This window comes from Bubalus kerabau, chromosome 16, assembly GCF_029407905.1.
Source record: "Bubalus kerabau isolate K-KA32 ecotype Philippines breed swamp buffalo chromosome 16, PCC_UOA_SB_1v2, whole genome shotgun sequence".
Classification (NCBI taxonomy): Eukaryota; Metazoa; Chordata; class Mammalia; order Artiodactyla; family Bovidae; genus Bubalus; species Bubalus kerabau.
The window spans coordinates 57,325,506-57,340,608 of NC_073639.1; the positions used below are offsets into that span (position 1 = coordinate 57,325,506).

At 59.2% G+C, this 15,103-nt stretch overlaps 1 protein-coding gene across 2 annotated transcripts in view; it reads right to left on the reverse strand.

The window, feature by feature from the left end:
* Positions 1–3,051: 3,051 nt before the first annotated feature.
* MLXIP (MLX interacting protein) overlaps positions 3,052–15,103 on the reverse strand; it is a 56,917-nt gene continuing 44,865 nt past the window's right edge. Inside the window, exons 4-17 of one of the 2 annotated variants that reach the window (XM_055551013.1) lie at positions 14,900–14,989; positions 14,324–14,365; positions 13,848–14,019; positions 13,124–13,213; positions 12,218–12,309; positions 10,547–11,213; positions 9,978–10,099; positions 9,661–9,877; positions 8,011–8,138; positions 7,418–7,519; positions 7,182–7,309; positions 6,937–7,060; positions 5,767–5,896; positions 3,052–5,199 (exon numbers count right to left, since the gene is read on the reverse strand). In XM_055551013.1, the coding sequence (XP_055406988.1) occupies positions 5,078–5,199; positions 5,767–5,896; positions 6,937–7,060; positions 7,182–7,309; positions 7,418–7,519; positions 8,011–8,138; positions 9,661–9,877; positions 9,978–10,099; positions 10,547–11,213; positions 12,218–12,309; positions 13,124–13,213; positions 13,848–14,019; positions 14,324–14,365; positions 14,900–14,989 (2,226 nt within the window). In that variant the 3' untranslated portion in view covers positions 3,052–5,077. Of the gene's footprint in view, positions 5,200–5,766; positions 5,897–6,936; positions 7,061–7,181; positions 7,310–7,417; positions 7,523–8,010; positions 8,139–9,660; positions 9,878–9,977; positions 10,100–10,546; positions 11,214–12,217; positions 12,310–13,123; positions 13,214–13,847; positions 14,020–14,323; positions 14,366–14,899; positions 14,990–15,103 lie in introns of both variants that reach the window. The other variant, XM_055551012.1, reaches the window with a different exon arrangement.

Consider the following 15,103-nt stretch of genomic DNA (forward strand, 5'->3'; position numbering starts at 1 on the left):
ACTGGGAGGGGGTGGGGGTGGGCGTGGGCAGAGGAAGATGGGAGGGCAAAAAGAAGGGCTTTTAGATTAAGCAGAAATCATCAAAGTTCTCAGCACAACAAAGGGACATCCCTGCTGGTCAACTTTCCAGAATCTTCTGTGTATGGTATCGGGTCGACAGTCAGCAGGGAGGCCCCTGCCCCCTGGGGTATCACGATGATGTAGACCCCACTGGATGCTGTCCTGGGGCTGGCCATGCTGGTGGCAATCTGCACTTTCTGGGAGCTGGACACTCGCAATTTCATGTGACCCTGACGACCACCCTGTGAAGACTCCAGGGTGGGTTTGCCCAAGTGCCATGTGAGGAAACGGGCACTTTGTTCAAGCACCTCTGGACTCTGTCCACCTGGGAAAGCCAGCACGAGCAAGCCAGGCACGGGCACCCCTCTGCCCCCATCTCATTTTATCACCTCCTCCACTGCTCCAACCGGGTTAGCAAAGACCACATGTCACAGGCTTTTCCAAAAATACGGCTTTTTATTGTCTTGGATGCAAATATAGTTTTGGAGCTGCATTGTAGTGTTGGATACAGCTGGTGGAACCGTGCTTCTCAACAGCGGAGCACGAACGACTGAGCTCAGCGTGGCGCAGGCCTGAGGGAGGCTGCGAAGAACAACACTCTTCTTGGGTTTTGCTTTTTCTGCCCACGAGGGGTGACTTGTCTCCTGGGTGGGGAGCTCTGACACAGTCACCGGAGAGCACAACAGGGGGGAAAAAAAAATGAACCATTTACACCGTGAGCTGAAACCCGAGAAAGGAAAAGAAGGTGCTGTTTCAGCCTTGGCTTACACAAGCGAAACAAGTGGTGTGAACAGATTCAGATAAAGCGGCCCCAGGCACCGCGGCCCACCTCCCTCGTGAGAAACAGCCTGGGCTTCACGGCTCCCCCGGTGGAGCCCTTCCTACTTGTAGCTTCCGGATGTCGACTCAATGGAACGCCATCGGACTTCAGTTTCTCCCGACCCTTTCCCCCACCTCAGCCCTTGAGGGAGGCCCATCTCTATTTTAGAAACCCAGGAGAGAATTCTTCAAAAGAGCGATGCCCAGGGTTGATTCTGGAACCAAAAGTTTGACTGGGGGATGGAGGTGAATTTTGCTACATAATCATAAAGAAATTTCACAAAAATAGAATTCCATTGAGTAAACACACACACAGGCTTGTGCAAGCACACACGTGTACACACACACAAAGTCAACAATCAACAGGAAAAGTTCCCTTTTCTTTCTCAAAGGCTGATTTCAGAAAACAGCAAACCCCCTGCCGTGTGGTGAGCGGGGAAGGCCAAGTCCCTTAGACGGAAAAGAAAATCGGGCAGGTGATGTGTGTGGAGGCACGTGGGGGGTTGTAAGGCTTCTCTCTGTTCCTGGAGCCCCTCCGATCCCAAAACCCGTCTGCTATGTGGGTTAAGGCCATGGCAACCACTGACACGTATGACATTGAAGGCTAAAGCTCCTCCACCCTCCACCCTTGCTCTCCTGCCTCATGTTCAGACGAGGTAAAAAGCCTCTTTTAAGATATGAGGTGTTGGAGCACAGAGCCAAAAACCACGGCCCACTGCTGCTCGTGCGCCCACATCGGGCCTCCTTGGCTCCCTTTCTGGGCAAGCTCACCACCTGGGAGGCACTTTGCAAAGCTGCTCCAGTGAGCGGTGTTCTAAGCCTGCCTACCAGACGAGATAAAAGAACCCAAGTGGGGCAGGTCAGCCAGCGCTGGGCCAGGTCCACACTGCACAAGTGTGCAGGAGGCCCCATGCAGACGGGCCCCCCCGGAACCCTCCACCACCCCGGCTCCACCCTGACAAGCCCTCGTTTAGCGGCACCGTGAAAACCGGTGACCACCTTGACAATAACAGCGAGCCTGCCACTCAGGATTCTTCCAGGAGCGCAAAGAGGGGAGGCCCAGGCTGACAGGATACAGGGGCGCTGTCTGGGACCACACCCTCCTGGTAGGGGGGCCTGTAAGATCACTGCACCCCTTCACCTGGGGAGGGACAAGGGGGTCAGCCCCAGCCTGCAGTGCCACGTATCCCCAGAATCGAAGTTTCTCTTTCTACTACCCGGAGCTAAAGAACCTAGAGAGCAGACCTCTGTCTGGTCGGGAAGGTGGGGTCGGGTCGCCAGGACAGAGTGGAGGGAGCTGAGTATATGGGGTCACCCGTGGCACCCCGCCACCCCCTCCCCAACGAGACCCGGTGCTCACATCAGCACCGACTCTTGATGAAAGGACCCCTTCCCTTGTGCCCTGAAGACCCTGGAAAGCGCCCGCCTGCCAGTTTGGGGGCCTCCTGGGTGTGCGTGTGGGGTGACCGGTTGATGTATAACCTGCTGAGACGGAGGCAGGGACGGGCCGGCCGACCTCAGAAAGCCCCACTCTTTCCCTGCATTTCCCACTTGTCGTCAAAGGGCAACCAGCGGTAGGAAGGGAGCTGATGGCACAGAAAGATTTCACAGAAACACTTTCAGAGACTCTGTGCCAGGCAGGCTTTTTTTTTTCTTTCTGACTGATTTTTGTATCCTCCAAAATCAGCGTTTTTAAGTCTCTTTTACGGGAGAAGAGATAGGAGGTGGGGTGATAGGGAGTGTAAACAAATCAGAGCGTTCACTGGAGGCAGGTGGCAGAGCAGCCCTGGGGGTCCCCGTGCCCTGGCTGGGGACCCCAGGACAAGGGTCAAAGCTAGGGCCACCCCCCGTCCGGCCAGACTCAGTGGGCGAGACTCTGAAACAAGAAATCTTCCAGAGCAAGAAACAATTGTGTCTGTGTTAAAAAATACAGCTTTGTGGCCCTATAGCCGTGATACTGGTGAGCACCAAGAAAAATGGATTTAAGTAAATATCTCAAAACAAAACATGCATCGAGTTAACCGTCTGCTGGGACACACCGCATACACACACCCGCACGTGCCCACACACAGACACACGCACACGCACACGCGCCCTTCAATGCTTCATACAACCTAACAGCTTTAAATATTTAAAAAAACAGAATCGTGAACATTAAATCAGCCAAAGGGCAGGAGAGGTAGGCCAAAGAAGCAAGAGGCCAATTTTATATCCCATGGAGCTAAAAAAAATAAAAAATAAAAAGACTCCCAACATGGGGTGGGGAGAAAGCTACTGATCTCAGAGAGGTCGTGGCTGGGCCGAGCTCCACGGCCGCCCACGCGGTTGACAAAGGCACAGGAACAGGGATGCGGCTGAGCGCAGGACCCTCTGCAGCCCCTCGTGGCCGGGAACGTCTCTGATTTTCCTTTGTTTTCCTTTCGAGCCTCGCAGTGCTCTTCCCCCTTGGAGGGAGACCTCGTGTCCACTCGGGGGGGGAGGCTGGGCTCTCATCCCGCCTCCCAGGGGACACGCAAGGCTGGCCCAGCCTGTCTTGTGCCTGCCCCTCAGGAGAGCCATCCGAAGGCCTGTAAACACGTGTTCTGGGGAGGCAGAGGGGGCCGCCGGGGCGCTCCTGATGGGGCCGGCGTGCAGATGAGGGAGCGGAGGCAGTGGCATGGCCGGCCACGCGGGGAGGACCCTCCTCCGTCCTCCACCAGCGGAGGCTGAGGTGGGGCTGCCCCCGGGGCACCTTCCACAGGCCTCCAGGAGCCAGTGGGAGCCTCCGAAAGGATCCAAGCTTCAGCGGGCGGCCCGCAGCAGCCCCCACCACAGCTCTGCCCAGCCCAGCAGGACTCCTGGCCTGGGCCTTGCTCAGGCAGGTCTCCATCTCCGGCAGGGAGGACAGAGTTTGACGGGGAAGCCTGCCGGCCTCTGAACTTCACAGCAGGACGTGAAAAGCAACATTCTTTCAATGCGGAGGTAGCCCTGGCTGGGCTTCCTGAGTGTTAGAGAGCATCCTTCTGCCTGGAACTGCTCCCGCAGACGCGGCGAGAGGAGGACTGGCACGGGCCCCCTCCTCCAAACCCTTCCAGGTCTAACTTCCACCTTCGGAAACGGCCTGCTGGCCCCACAGTCCTCTGCCTGGACCAAAGTGGAGTTCAACTCCTGACTGACCCGGAGCCGCCTGGAGACAGCTCCGAGGCAGCCACCTCGGAGCTCTGTGTCGACCGGTCAATTTCTGCCTCCAAACACAAGACAGGGCAGATGCCGGGGGTGCTGGCGTCTTTGGCCCAGGAACTGGGATGGACGGGCTGGGGCTCCCGGCTGGACAATCCAGCTGAGGGGGCCCGGTCGATGGCAGCACTGCGGAGCCCGGTGCTTCACACGCCGCGCCCACAGGGCTAGCGCTGTCCTTCAAGCACGGCTGTTCCTGGCTGGGAAGCAGGTGGGGCGTGAGGCGGCAGGGCCTGGCTGAGCCCCAGCCATGCGATTCCTGGGTTGGTGCCATCGTGGCTGCCGTGATGCCAAGTGGAACCAAATCCACTTGTGAAACAGACCACAGCACCACCCGGGGACTTCCAGGACTGAAGCAGCTCCGCATCACTGGCACGTCCGTTACCCTCTGGGGCACACATACCCACTGCTTTGCACACATGTGCTGGAGGGTTTCCTGGCCCTGCGAAGCCCGAGCCGACATCTGCTCTATTAGGTCAGAGTTGGGGGAGGAAGGAGGAGACCTTCCAACAGCCCAGGGGTGCCAGAGACGCGACAGGAGGGTGTGTCCCAGACAGCAGCTGGGAAGGACCCTCACGCGTCCTAACTTGGGGGAGTGGGTGAGGTCTCCTCCTGCCCGCTGGCTCCCTGCACGGATGCCACGCCCCCCCCATCCCCCCGACACCCCACCAGCAGGACAGGACAGAGAGGGGCAGCGTCCCCTCGTTTCCCTTCATCTGGGCTTCTCTGAGGCGAGGGGAGGTCAGTGACTGAGGTCGCTGAGTCAGAGTTCACAGCAAGGGGTCCCCAGAGCTGGGCTATTGCTGTTGGCAGGACCCAAACCTGCTTCAGACCTGAGCGCGGCATTTGGAGCGGCCAGGGCCACAGTCGCAGGGAGGCTAGGAGGCCCTGAAGCGGGAGAGGTGAGGGGCGCAGCCTGCTTTCCACGGGCGGGAAAGGGTCTCCTCGGCATCCCACACAGCCACGTGTCTGCTAAGCACTGCTAGGACTCCCCGGCTCTCTGGCTGATTCTGGTGACGGCCTCTGCTGCCTGCTCGGGCAGCTGGGACGGGTCTGTCAGGATGGACGTGGTGGTGCTCAGGTGCCGGAGGGTGTTCAGCACGGCTGCAACATAGAAGGGGGAGCCTGCAGATGCGGCCTGGGGGAGCCAGCTCTGAGCCCGAGAGACAGAACACACGGTTACACGTGTACAACCTGAGGGGCAATCCTTAGGGCCCCCCAGACCAGGAGAGGCACAAACCCCGGGGGAGCCTCTGCTGAGGTCTGAACACTCACACCTCTGCCTTTAAGATGACGCCCGATCCTATCTGCCACCCTGCAGGAGAGTGGGGAACACCCTGAGCCGTTCCTGCTTGTCCCTGTGACCTGACACACAGCCTTGGTCCTTATGAGAAGAGCTGAACATGAAAGTGTGCCTGAAAACGCCTGACACAAGGCCAGTGGAAGAGCAGGTGCTCAACAAACACAAGCTGGGTCTGATCATCAGACAGACACACGGAGACGGTAGAAAGCCGAGCGAGGCGCTGGGAGGCACCCCCTCACCTGCAGGGCCTCACCCTCCTGCCCCAGGTGCGTGCAGACCAACTATGGTGGAGGCTGGGATTTCTGCAGCTGCTTCCATGGCTAAGCCTCCCACGGCCCCACAACGCTCCCCATGCAGCCCCCACTCACTTGGCCTGAGGATGGGCAGGGAGCAGTGCTCGTCCAGCCAGGACAGCGCCGTCCGGTGCAGCTCGTCCAGGCTGCTGGTGGACACCACGCCCTTGAAGGACTCGAAGAGTGGCTTGATGATGACGCTGAACTGCATGGCGCTTGGGTTAAAGAAACCATAAGCCAGCGCAGAGAGAGCCGAGTCCAGTCACAGGCGTGCCTGTGACCGACACCGCTCGGGACTGGCAGGGTATTGTGCACAGCTGGGGAGGGGGCTGGAAGGGTGGGGAGAGATGTCCCTAATCGTCCCTGCGCTCAGGCTGTGACCTCGGTCCCCACTCTCAGCCTGATGCCGAGGAACCTGCCACTGACCACAGAGGTTCTGACTTGTCCCAGCTCCGCTCAGGGACCAGAGCAAAGGGGGGACTGGAGCTGGTGTCGGTCGTCTCTTCCTGTAGAACCTGCCCAGGAGCGCACACACGGATACCCCCGCCCTCGCAGCCCTCCTCTCCTGTGAACCCTCCTCAGCCTGTCAGTCCCACAGCCAGGGGTGTGGCAGCCGACCCCGCACATGTCCCCACCGTGCGCTCAGGGGCACAGCGGAGGCTGGGCGGGGACGGACAGGGCCAGAGCCGTCCCCCCTAAGGGCCCTGCTGCCATCTGGAAGGCCAAGTGGTGGGAGGCCTGGGCCCCAGGGACAGAGCCCAGCACTCAGGCATCCCTGTCTCGTTAACAGCTGTCAAGGGCACGTGGTACAAACCCAAAGAACAGCCCAGAGGGAACCAGCTTCAAATCCAGGCTCTGCCACACAGTCACTCTGTGAGCCCCGGTTTCAGGTGGCAGGACAGAGCTGATGCCGGGACATGTCAGAGCAGATCCCACCTCCTCACTCCCACCAGCGGCTCCAGCCTCCTCTTCCCTTCTCAAGGACTCGGCAGTGCAAAGCAGGTCTGTTCTGTGTCCCCGGGAAGCCCTCAGCCAGTACACTCACCAAGGACAGTCCCCTCCAACACTGCAGGCCTGGCCAGGCCCCTGTCTCTCTTGAGACAGAAACTAGCATTACCTGTCTTGACCAACTCAATGACAACTATTTAGAGAGCCTCTTTCTAAAGGAACCGAAGGGTCAGTGTTGCTGTTTCAGGTCATGGGTTGTGGGGATGGGGGGAATGAGCAAAGAAAACTCAAAGATACAATCCAGAACTTCCAATTCTGCAGGGTCCGGCTTTTCACATATTCGTCAAACATGTCTCGCATGTGATCAAACTGGCGCCGGGTGACAGGGACGCCCGTGGCAGGGAGCAGCTGCTGGCAGGAGCTGAAACGACAGCAAGAGTCAGGGGAGCTCTGTGGGGCTGGGGGTCCAGCTGGCAGGCCCGAGAGAGCGAGGGGAGGACGGACCCCCTCCACCCCCACCCCCGCCCCAGGCCCAGCCTCACAGGATGGTGGCGTTGAGCTCCTCGATCTCCTCTCGCAGCCGCCGGGCCTCCTCCTGCATCTGACTGCGCTCCTGCTGCAGCTTGGTGATGTACTCCACGGTCTTCTGCAGCGTGATGGCGTGGCTGGTCTGTGAGGGGGCCGGGTCAGGGCGCGCAGCACACCAGGCGCCCCCACGTGCTGGTCCTGTCGGTCCCCGCCCTGCCCACCCTCTCCCCCGACCCCCACAGCCACTCACCAGCTTGGTGTTGTTGGAGATTAAGCTGTTCAGGGTGTCGAAGCCCATCTTGATGTTGAAGCGCCTCTTCTGCTCGGCTGAGATGTGCTTCATCTGCCGGTTCTGCTGGGGAATCGACCCGTCACTGGCCTCAGGGTCCCCCTCCCCATCCCCACCTGCTGCTCAGATTCTCTATAAAGAGCTATGTGGAAGGAGGGGATGACAGGGAGCTAAGAGGCTCCTGGAGGAGCCAGGAGGGGACAAGATGGGGCTAGAAAACCATCCCTACAGAACAGAGCACAGCGAGGGCCTGGCGCTGCAGATCCAGCCCTTCCCGGCCACCCCGCACCTCAGACCCGGTTGTGACAGCTGCCAGCCCTGCTCCACAGAGCGCGGGGCCACTGTCACCACAGGGCTGGGGCAGGTGGGGCGGGGAGGAGCCAGCATGCTCAAGGGCAAAGCGGTGAATGTCCCCATTTCAGGTGTGGGACCCCTGTCAAGCCCGTGGGGCTTTCCAGTATGTCTCCAGTAGGGACGTAGCTGTCCCCGTGGCCCCTGGATACGCTTCTCCCTGCTTCCCCAGCCTTCCTAGGGGATCAAGACCCAAGAGGTACCTTTAAAACAGCCACGTTTTTGGGGTCTGCAGGCGATTTCCCTGAGCAGTTGTTCTGGGGGGACTGAGGACTAGGGCTCTGCTCGGACGCACACGGGGAGGCCTGCCCTGAGTTCGGGCAGTCCCGACCTGGGAAGAGCAGAGATTCCCCTTAGGGACCAGGCTGTGCCAGCCGTGTGGGGACTCACCCACAAAGGGAAACCCACCCTCAACCTCTCATGGCAGCCCAGAGCAAAAACTAGGCAAATCCTTGCCAGCATCTCGGGGCGGGGGGCAGCGGGGTGGTCCTGGCTAGGCTGACGGGTGCAGCGGTCACAGGTCTGGGAAAGGAGAGAGGCCCGCCTCCCAGAGCACCAGGGGCCCCTCCACGTCTGCAAGGCTCTGGTGCTCACCCTGGGTGGCAAGTACTTAAGCTATCTGTTCTTTGAACTCTACGTGTGTGTTTTCTTATACTTTTTTCAATTTTACCCACCCTAGAAATCCTTTAATTAGGAAAACAAATGAGCTCTTGTACCCACAAATAACTCGGTGGAGGAAGCCTGTGGCCCTGGCTCAGGAGCTGCGCCCAGGAAGCCCCTCCCCGCCCTGCCTCACAGCACTGGCGTGCGGATGCCTGAGGCTCTGTCCTCTTGATGCTGCTCTCCTCTCTACCCTGCTCTCAAGCCTCCAGCACGGCTCTAACCTCTGGTGATCCGCCTCAGTGGACAAGGCGACGTTTTCCCAAGCCCCCACACGGCATTTCAGGGCCCAACCCACAGCCAGTCCGTGTCTGTATTTTCCCAGACGAGGGTCCTCATTCTTCAAAACCTGTCCTCGGACGAGTCCCTGTCTGACCCCTGTAAGCAGAGAGCTAGCTCCCGCTCATCATGTTCTCCTCTCCACTTTAGAAAGATGCTTCGGCAGAGGGCTCTGGGAGCAGCCACGCTGGTTGTATCTAAGACAGGAAGACACTCTGGTCTCCCTCTCCGAGGTGGCATCTGGCTCCACCCCTCCCCAACGTCCCCCGCCCGCCCCCACCAGCAGCAGAGTCTTGGGAACATCATTTCCCAGACCTCTCAGACCTCCCTGGGCAACATCAGTCCTACCCCAGCCGTCTCACCAACCGAAGTCCAAGCCGGGGAGGCAGGAAGGGGGCTCCCGAGGTACGCTGTCAGCACACAGGCCAGGGACAACCAGCCAAACCCAGGCAGGCTGGGGGCTCCCACGGCCACAGCAACCACAGGCTTGCAGTTTCTGAAAACCGTCTAAGAGGACCACCCAGGCCCTCTTGTGGATCAGGACTGGCAGCTCAGAGCCTGGTCTTTTAAAAAATTTTTTAAAATCTTTCTTGGCATGGCATGTGGGATCTTAGTCCTCCGACCAGGGATCAAACCTGCACTCTCTGCAGTGGCAGCACAGAGTCTCGACCCCCAGACCAACAGGGACGTCCCCATCAGAGCCAGGCCCTTCTGAAGGAGGCTGAGCGGTGTCCCTGTGAGCACACAAGCTGCCGGCACCACAAGGTGCTAGCGGCTATCCCTCGTTGATCCTGCACTTAGCCTAGGCCACCGGCAGTTTTGGATCCCTCACCGCCCGGCCTGGCAGCCCAGGCTCCACCCAGGTACCCTTGGCAGCCTCCCCGGTCCAGCAGCGGGCCCCCTACTCCACTCACGCGGTCCCAAGCGGTCCAAGCGGAGAGCTGAGTCACTGGAGCCCGCGGAAGGGACCTGGGCAATGCCCCCGTGCAGCGGGCCCTGCTCGCCCTTCACCAGGGAGTCGGGCACTGTGCTGGGAGGGAAGAGCCGGGACACGGGGGTGTGCTGGCTACCCAGGCCAGGGCCGAGGTCTGTCACCAGGATGCTGCTGGGGAACTCTGTGACTCCAGGAGCCTAAGGGGACACAGAGGAGGGAGGTCATTCCGAGCACAGCTAGGCCGGGTGAGGGCCACCCAGGATCATAAGATGTTGAGGGCCTGTCCCGGCCACTCACCCTGGTGAGGGCAGCAGGCGTGAGGACCACGTTGGACTGGGACACGGTGGAAGCCAGCATCCCTTCTCTCTTCAGAGGGCCTGACGTCATGATCACTGCCTGCGGCTGGCCTGGGAAGGCAGCTGCCAGAACAAGGGGAGGTGAGGGCGGAGGCCCAGCTGTGTGCCTGCTCCTGACACGGGTACTGAAGCTGGGCCAGCCAGGCTGCATGGGGACTGGGCGGGGGGAGCCTCAGGAGCAGCACACGACCCCTCTGCTGTCACTGAGACGCCGCCCCTCACTGTAGGGCATGGAGAGACAATGCTAGATTTTTGCAGCTTCTCCTTGGTGGGGACAGATTACAGACCCAGGCAAGAGATGACCAGGGCCACGTTTTTCCCCATACTGGGTTGAGACTGGAAGAACACCACAGGATAGAAAACAGACCCGATCTACACACATCGTCTTTTACAACCCTTCTGCTTCCAAGATCATGACATGTGTGTGTCACGAGTTTGCCAGCCTCGGGACAGGAAATGTCCTGGGAGTGGGTGGGGGGGTCATACTTGCCTTCCCCCCACCTGACTCACCTGGGGTGAGGCAAGCGTTCTTCAACACCACGGACACCGGCTCTGGTTTGGGAGCAGGCACTATTTTGGGGGGCTGCTTGTGCCTCCCCCCAGGCAAGGAGACGGGCTTGGGATGCAAAAAAGTCAAACGGGGTTGGGGAGGCCCGACAGTCGGCGGCCGGGTGACGGGAGACAGCGCCAGGCCATAGGGGGACCCGGAGGGGGGAGGATAGCGCGTGGTGATAATAAGGCCCTGGCTCTGGCTGAAGGTGGTGGCAGAGGCGTCGTGGGTGAGAGTGGCGGAGGCCGTGTGGGTGATGACGGAGGGCGACTTGCCAACTTCGGCAAACTTCTGGGGCTGCAGGAAGGCGGGGGGAGTTGGGGGGTTCAGGGCAGTGGCGGGAGGGGGGCCTAATGGCAAGACGGGGGAAGGAGGCGGCGGGGCGGGGCTGGGCGAGAGCAAAGGCATGGTGAACACGGGCAGGAACGGCTGGGGGCCGCTCAGGGGCGGTGCTGAGGGACCCAGATCTGCCGGCTGCATGAAGGGGTCCCCAGGCTGGGGCGGGTGTTCACAGCCCTGCCCACTCGTGGGGTCCAGGGCAGCGGCTGCGGGGGGTGCGATGAAGCTGTCGGGGAGGCTTGCGGTGGGGAGATCGGTAGGGAGAGCGGTGGTTGGCAGGATGCTCTCCTGAGGAAGGAAGAGAAGAAGTGAGCAACGCATGCTACAGTCACACAGCTCGCCGCCACTCTCCAGCGCTACACGCCACGGAGCCCAACACGTACACCGTGTGCCTGGGACACAGCCCCAGGCAAAAGGGACAAAGGTGACGTCTCCCAGGCCCGGGACTCCTAATCTGGGGGAGATGGAGCTGGGTCTCCCCGGGTGCCGGCTGGGGTCTTGTTTCCTTTGGGGACTCAGTGATAACACAGGGCTCAGACACAGTGACTGTCTGCACACACTTGGCTCACAGCCTGGGGATATCCTGTTTCTGGAGTCCGGCAGGGTCCCCCCAAAGTCCCTGCTATCTTCTGTTACAGAGCAGGGGCAGCCTGGCTCGCAGCTGCTCAGGAGGCTCCCCCAGGACACTGTCTCATATCACCTTCTAGGGAGGTCACGTCTTCCTCAAAGGGAAATGCTATAAGGAATCAATTGTTCGGGTATCGGTCACCATAGAAGAAGCTCTTCCCTGAGCCAGATGGAAGAAACGGGGGCCAGGGCCCACTAAATGGATACTAACTGAGAGCCTCTTAAGGGCAACGAGCCGGGCCTCCCTCAGCTCAGCGGCCCCAGCTCCTGGTAGCCAACTTGTGCTGAGTGCGTAGCAAAAAGGAAAAGAAATACAAGGAACTTCTTAGCAACCACATTTTTCTTTGCTATCTCACTGGTCCTTTCTTTTTCAAAAAAAAGTTATTTATTTTTAATTGAAAGATAATTTCACTGGTCCTTTCTTAACTGGTCAAGATGAAGCTCGCCACACACAGGTTATCTGGGGCCTTAGGGGGGAGCATGCATTTACTGAGAGTGTCTCCCACCTTGTGGACACCTACAGACGCTCTCTAGGAGGGCTAGAATAACTTCTCTACACATTATGTGTGAGTCCAGCACTGGATCGAGCAACCCCTAGCACTTCACTGCAGAGGTCTGATGACTGGAAGCCCGGTGCCCTTTCCCTTTCCCCAAGTTCCCTCTACCTGAGCAGGTGGGCTGTTGGGATCTGGTGCAGGTGTTGAGGCGGGTGCAGGCAGCATGGAGCCAAAAATGGAGCGGCTGGAAGAGAAAAGGTCTGAAAGACAACATCGGGGGCCTGTGAGCTCTGTGCCTGTCATTTGACTGAATTAAGATCCAAACAAACTGGGCACTGAACCCCACATTACCCAGAGGAATGCCATAGCCACAGGGCACCCCTCCCCCCGCACTGAGGTAACTCTGCTGAAACAGGCCCTCTGATTGGAGTTGTACATGCTGGCAAACAGTGTGGGCTCTGAAACAGCCCCAGGCCTCGGTGGCAGCTGTGTTTAAGGATTGCGGGAGCTCGAGGATCATTTATAACTGCAGGGAACCGCAAGGCGGCAGCTGTGTCACCAGCGCCCCCTGCTGCCCAGAGGGGGCACTGCTTGCAGTCAAGGCCGAACCTGGGGCTCTGGGACGCGCAGGCTGAGAAACACTGCAGACCTTGCTGCTGCTGCTGCTGCTGTCGCTTCAGTCGTGTCTGACTCTGTGCGACCCCATAGATGGCAGCCCACCAGGCTCCCCTGTCCTTGGGATTCTCCAGGCAAGAACACTGGAGAGGGTTGCCATTTCCTTCTCCAAGGCATGAAAGTGAAAAGTGAAAGTGAAGTCGCTCAGTTGTGTCCGACTCTACCAACCCCATGGACTACAGCCCACCAGGCTCCTCCATCCATGGGATTTTCCAGGCAAAAGTACTGGAGTGGGGTGCTATTGCCTTGCAGCTACTACCAAAAAAAAGCAAGCTTTGGACGAATTCTAAGACCGCTCCCTGGCCCATTCTAACAGTTCCTCTCTATGAAAGGGAAGCCCGGCCCACTCTGTCCTGGGCAAAGGGAGACGCAAGCTCTCGCTCTGCCCCAAGTCCTCACCCTGGAAGGGCTCAAAGGTGTCCATGAAGTCCAGGTTGGGCTGCAAAGGAATCAGCCCAGGTTGAATCATGTCTGCGTTTCCCAGGTGCGCTGTTAGAATAAAAAGGAGACAGGGATTGTTTGACCTTCTCAGTCCATGTTGTGGGAATGTATGAGGGGCCCAGATTGGATCTTCCTGGCCCTACTCGCATTCTCCTGGGCTAGGATTTCTCAGGGGGGTTCATGGGCATTCTCCACCCTCAGAGGGTGGGAAAGAAAGTGAGTTTTCAGGGGAAGGGTAAACTGAGTATCTGGGAGCAGACGCTCTGCTGTGAACAGCTCTGCAGAGACCCCTCGGTGCTGACTTCAGTCTGTGGGCTCCTCCCGGAGGGTTAACTGGATGGCTGCAAGCTCCCAGATGAGAGGCCAAACAACTGGAGTGCATATGATTTTCTCGAGAGTGAGTCTCAGGTCCTGTCACTGGCCCCAGGCCCATGTCCTCAGGTGAGGGGACAGGATCAGAAATGTGAAGTCGTTCAGACCAAAGACCCCACTGTTCCCCGGCAGCAGCACCATAGGCCTGATGGGGCCCCCACACAGCAAGGTCGGCCACGCCTTCTCCTCAGAGCTCCCTCCAAACAAGCGACAGAGGCTCAGGGATGGACCCAAAGAGGAGCCTGCCCTGGGGACTCCTCCTGGGGTGGAGATGGCACCCTTTTCCATCAAGGGTCTGGGGGCGGGTTACCTATTTCACGGGGGTTGGGCCAGGCCACGGGCGGGTGGGAGGAGAGTGTGGAGAAGAGAGTGTCGCTGAACTCCGACATGAGCATGTCCGTGTCCAGCAGCGTGTCCTCCTCCATGGGGACTGGCGTCTTCCAGCCATCCCGGTGCTTGTGCCAGTAAAGCATGTCATCGTCCTACCACCAACGGGGGAAGGAAAAGCCAAACGGGCACCGGTGACTTGCAAGTTCTCAGTCAAGTCATGCTGGGGAGATACGTGGCCCAGTTTCTCAGAGCAGCAAGGGCTGCCAGGTAAGAGACGAGGCCAGGGGACGGGGACCTGCAGAGAACTGGCTTCTGTCCTTTATGTCCCTCTTCTGGCCCCAGGGAGAGTCCATGTCCCCACCACCTTCTGCTGCGGTGCTGGGCCACCCACACCACTGCTGTTTCTTGTAAAGGGGCAGGTCCCGTGAGGGTCCTCACAGCCCCGCACTCGCTCACCTGGGCCAGGCTGGAGAGGTCCTCATCCTTGTGCTGCTGGAGCTGCGGAGAAAGCAGAGAGGGGCAAGGTGGTCCCCCAAGGCCCAGAGAGGGGACAAGGCCCTCAGCCTCTCCTCCCCAGAAGAGGATCACTTTCAGAGCATCTAGGCCTTCTCTCTCTGGGAGGAAGGTGGCGAGAAGGATCCTGCCCCTGCCATCCCCAGGGTGAAGCTGGGCTCAGAGATTCCTGACCAGCGTTTGTGGAATAAACGGCCCCAGCCCCAAGCTGGACAGACTGAGAACAAAGCTCACACAACCAAAGCAGGTCACCACTTGGGCTGGAATAGAACGAGGGGCTGCAGGGGCCATGGTGGGGGGCGGTGGGCAATGGGTTGACAGCTCTGAGCCAGAGCCTCAGGGGTCAATGTACTGAGTAAATATGGGCTGGAAGTCCTTTTCAAATGTATTTGGCTGCACCGAGTCTCAGTTGTGGCATGTAGGATCTATATAGTTCCCTGACCAGGGATCGAACCCGGGTCCCCTGCCTGGGGAGCACTGCGTCTTAGCCACTGGACCACCAGGGAAGTCTCCAGATACCCTTTTCTTGAAGTAGGTTCTCCACTTGTGATACTCCCGGATCACGATCTCTATGCGGCTTTTCCAGTACTTTCCTTCTGTGGTGATGGCCTGTGGGAGAGACGCGGGGCAGAGGGAAGAGGCGGTGTTGGGTTTTATTCGCAGAGCTCACCCTGCCAGCGAACAAGCGTCTGGCTCCAGACATCAGGCCCGGGCACTCCAGCT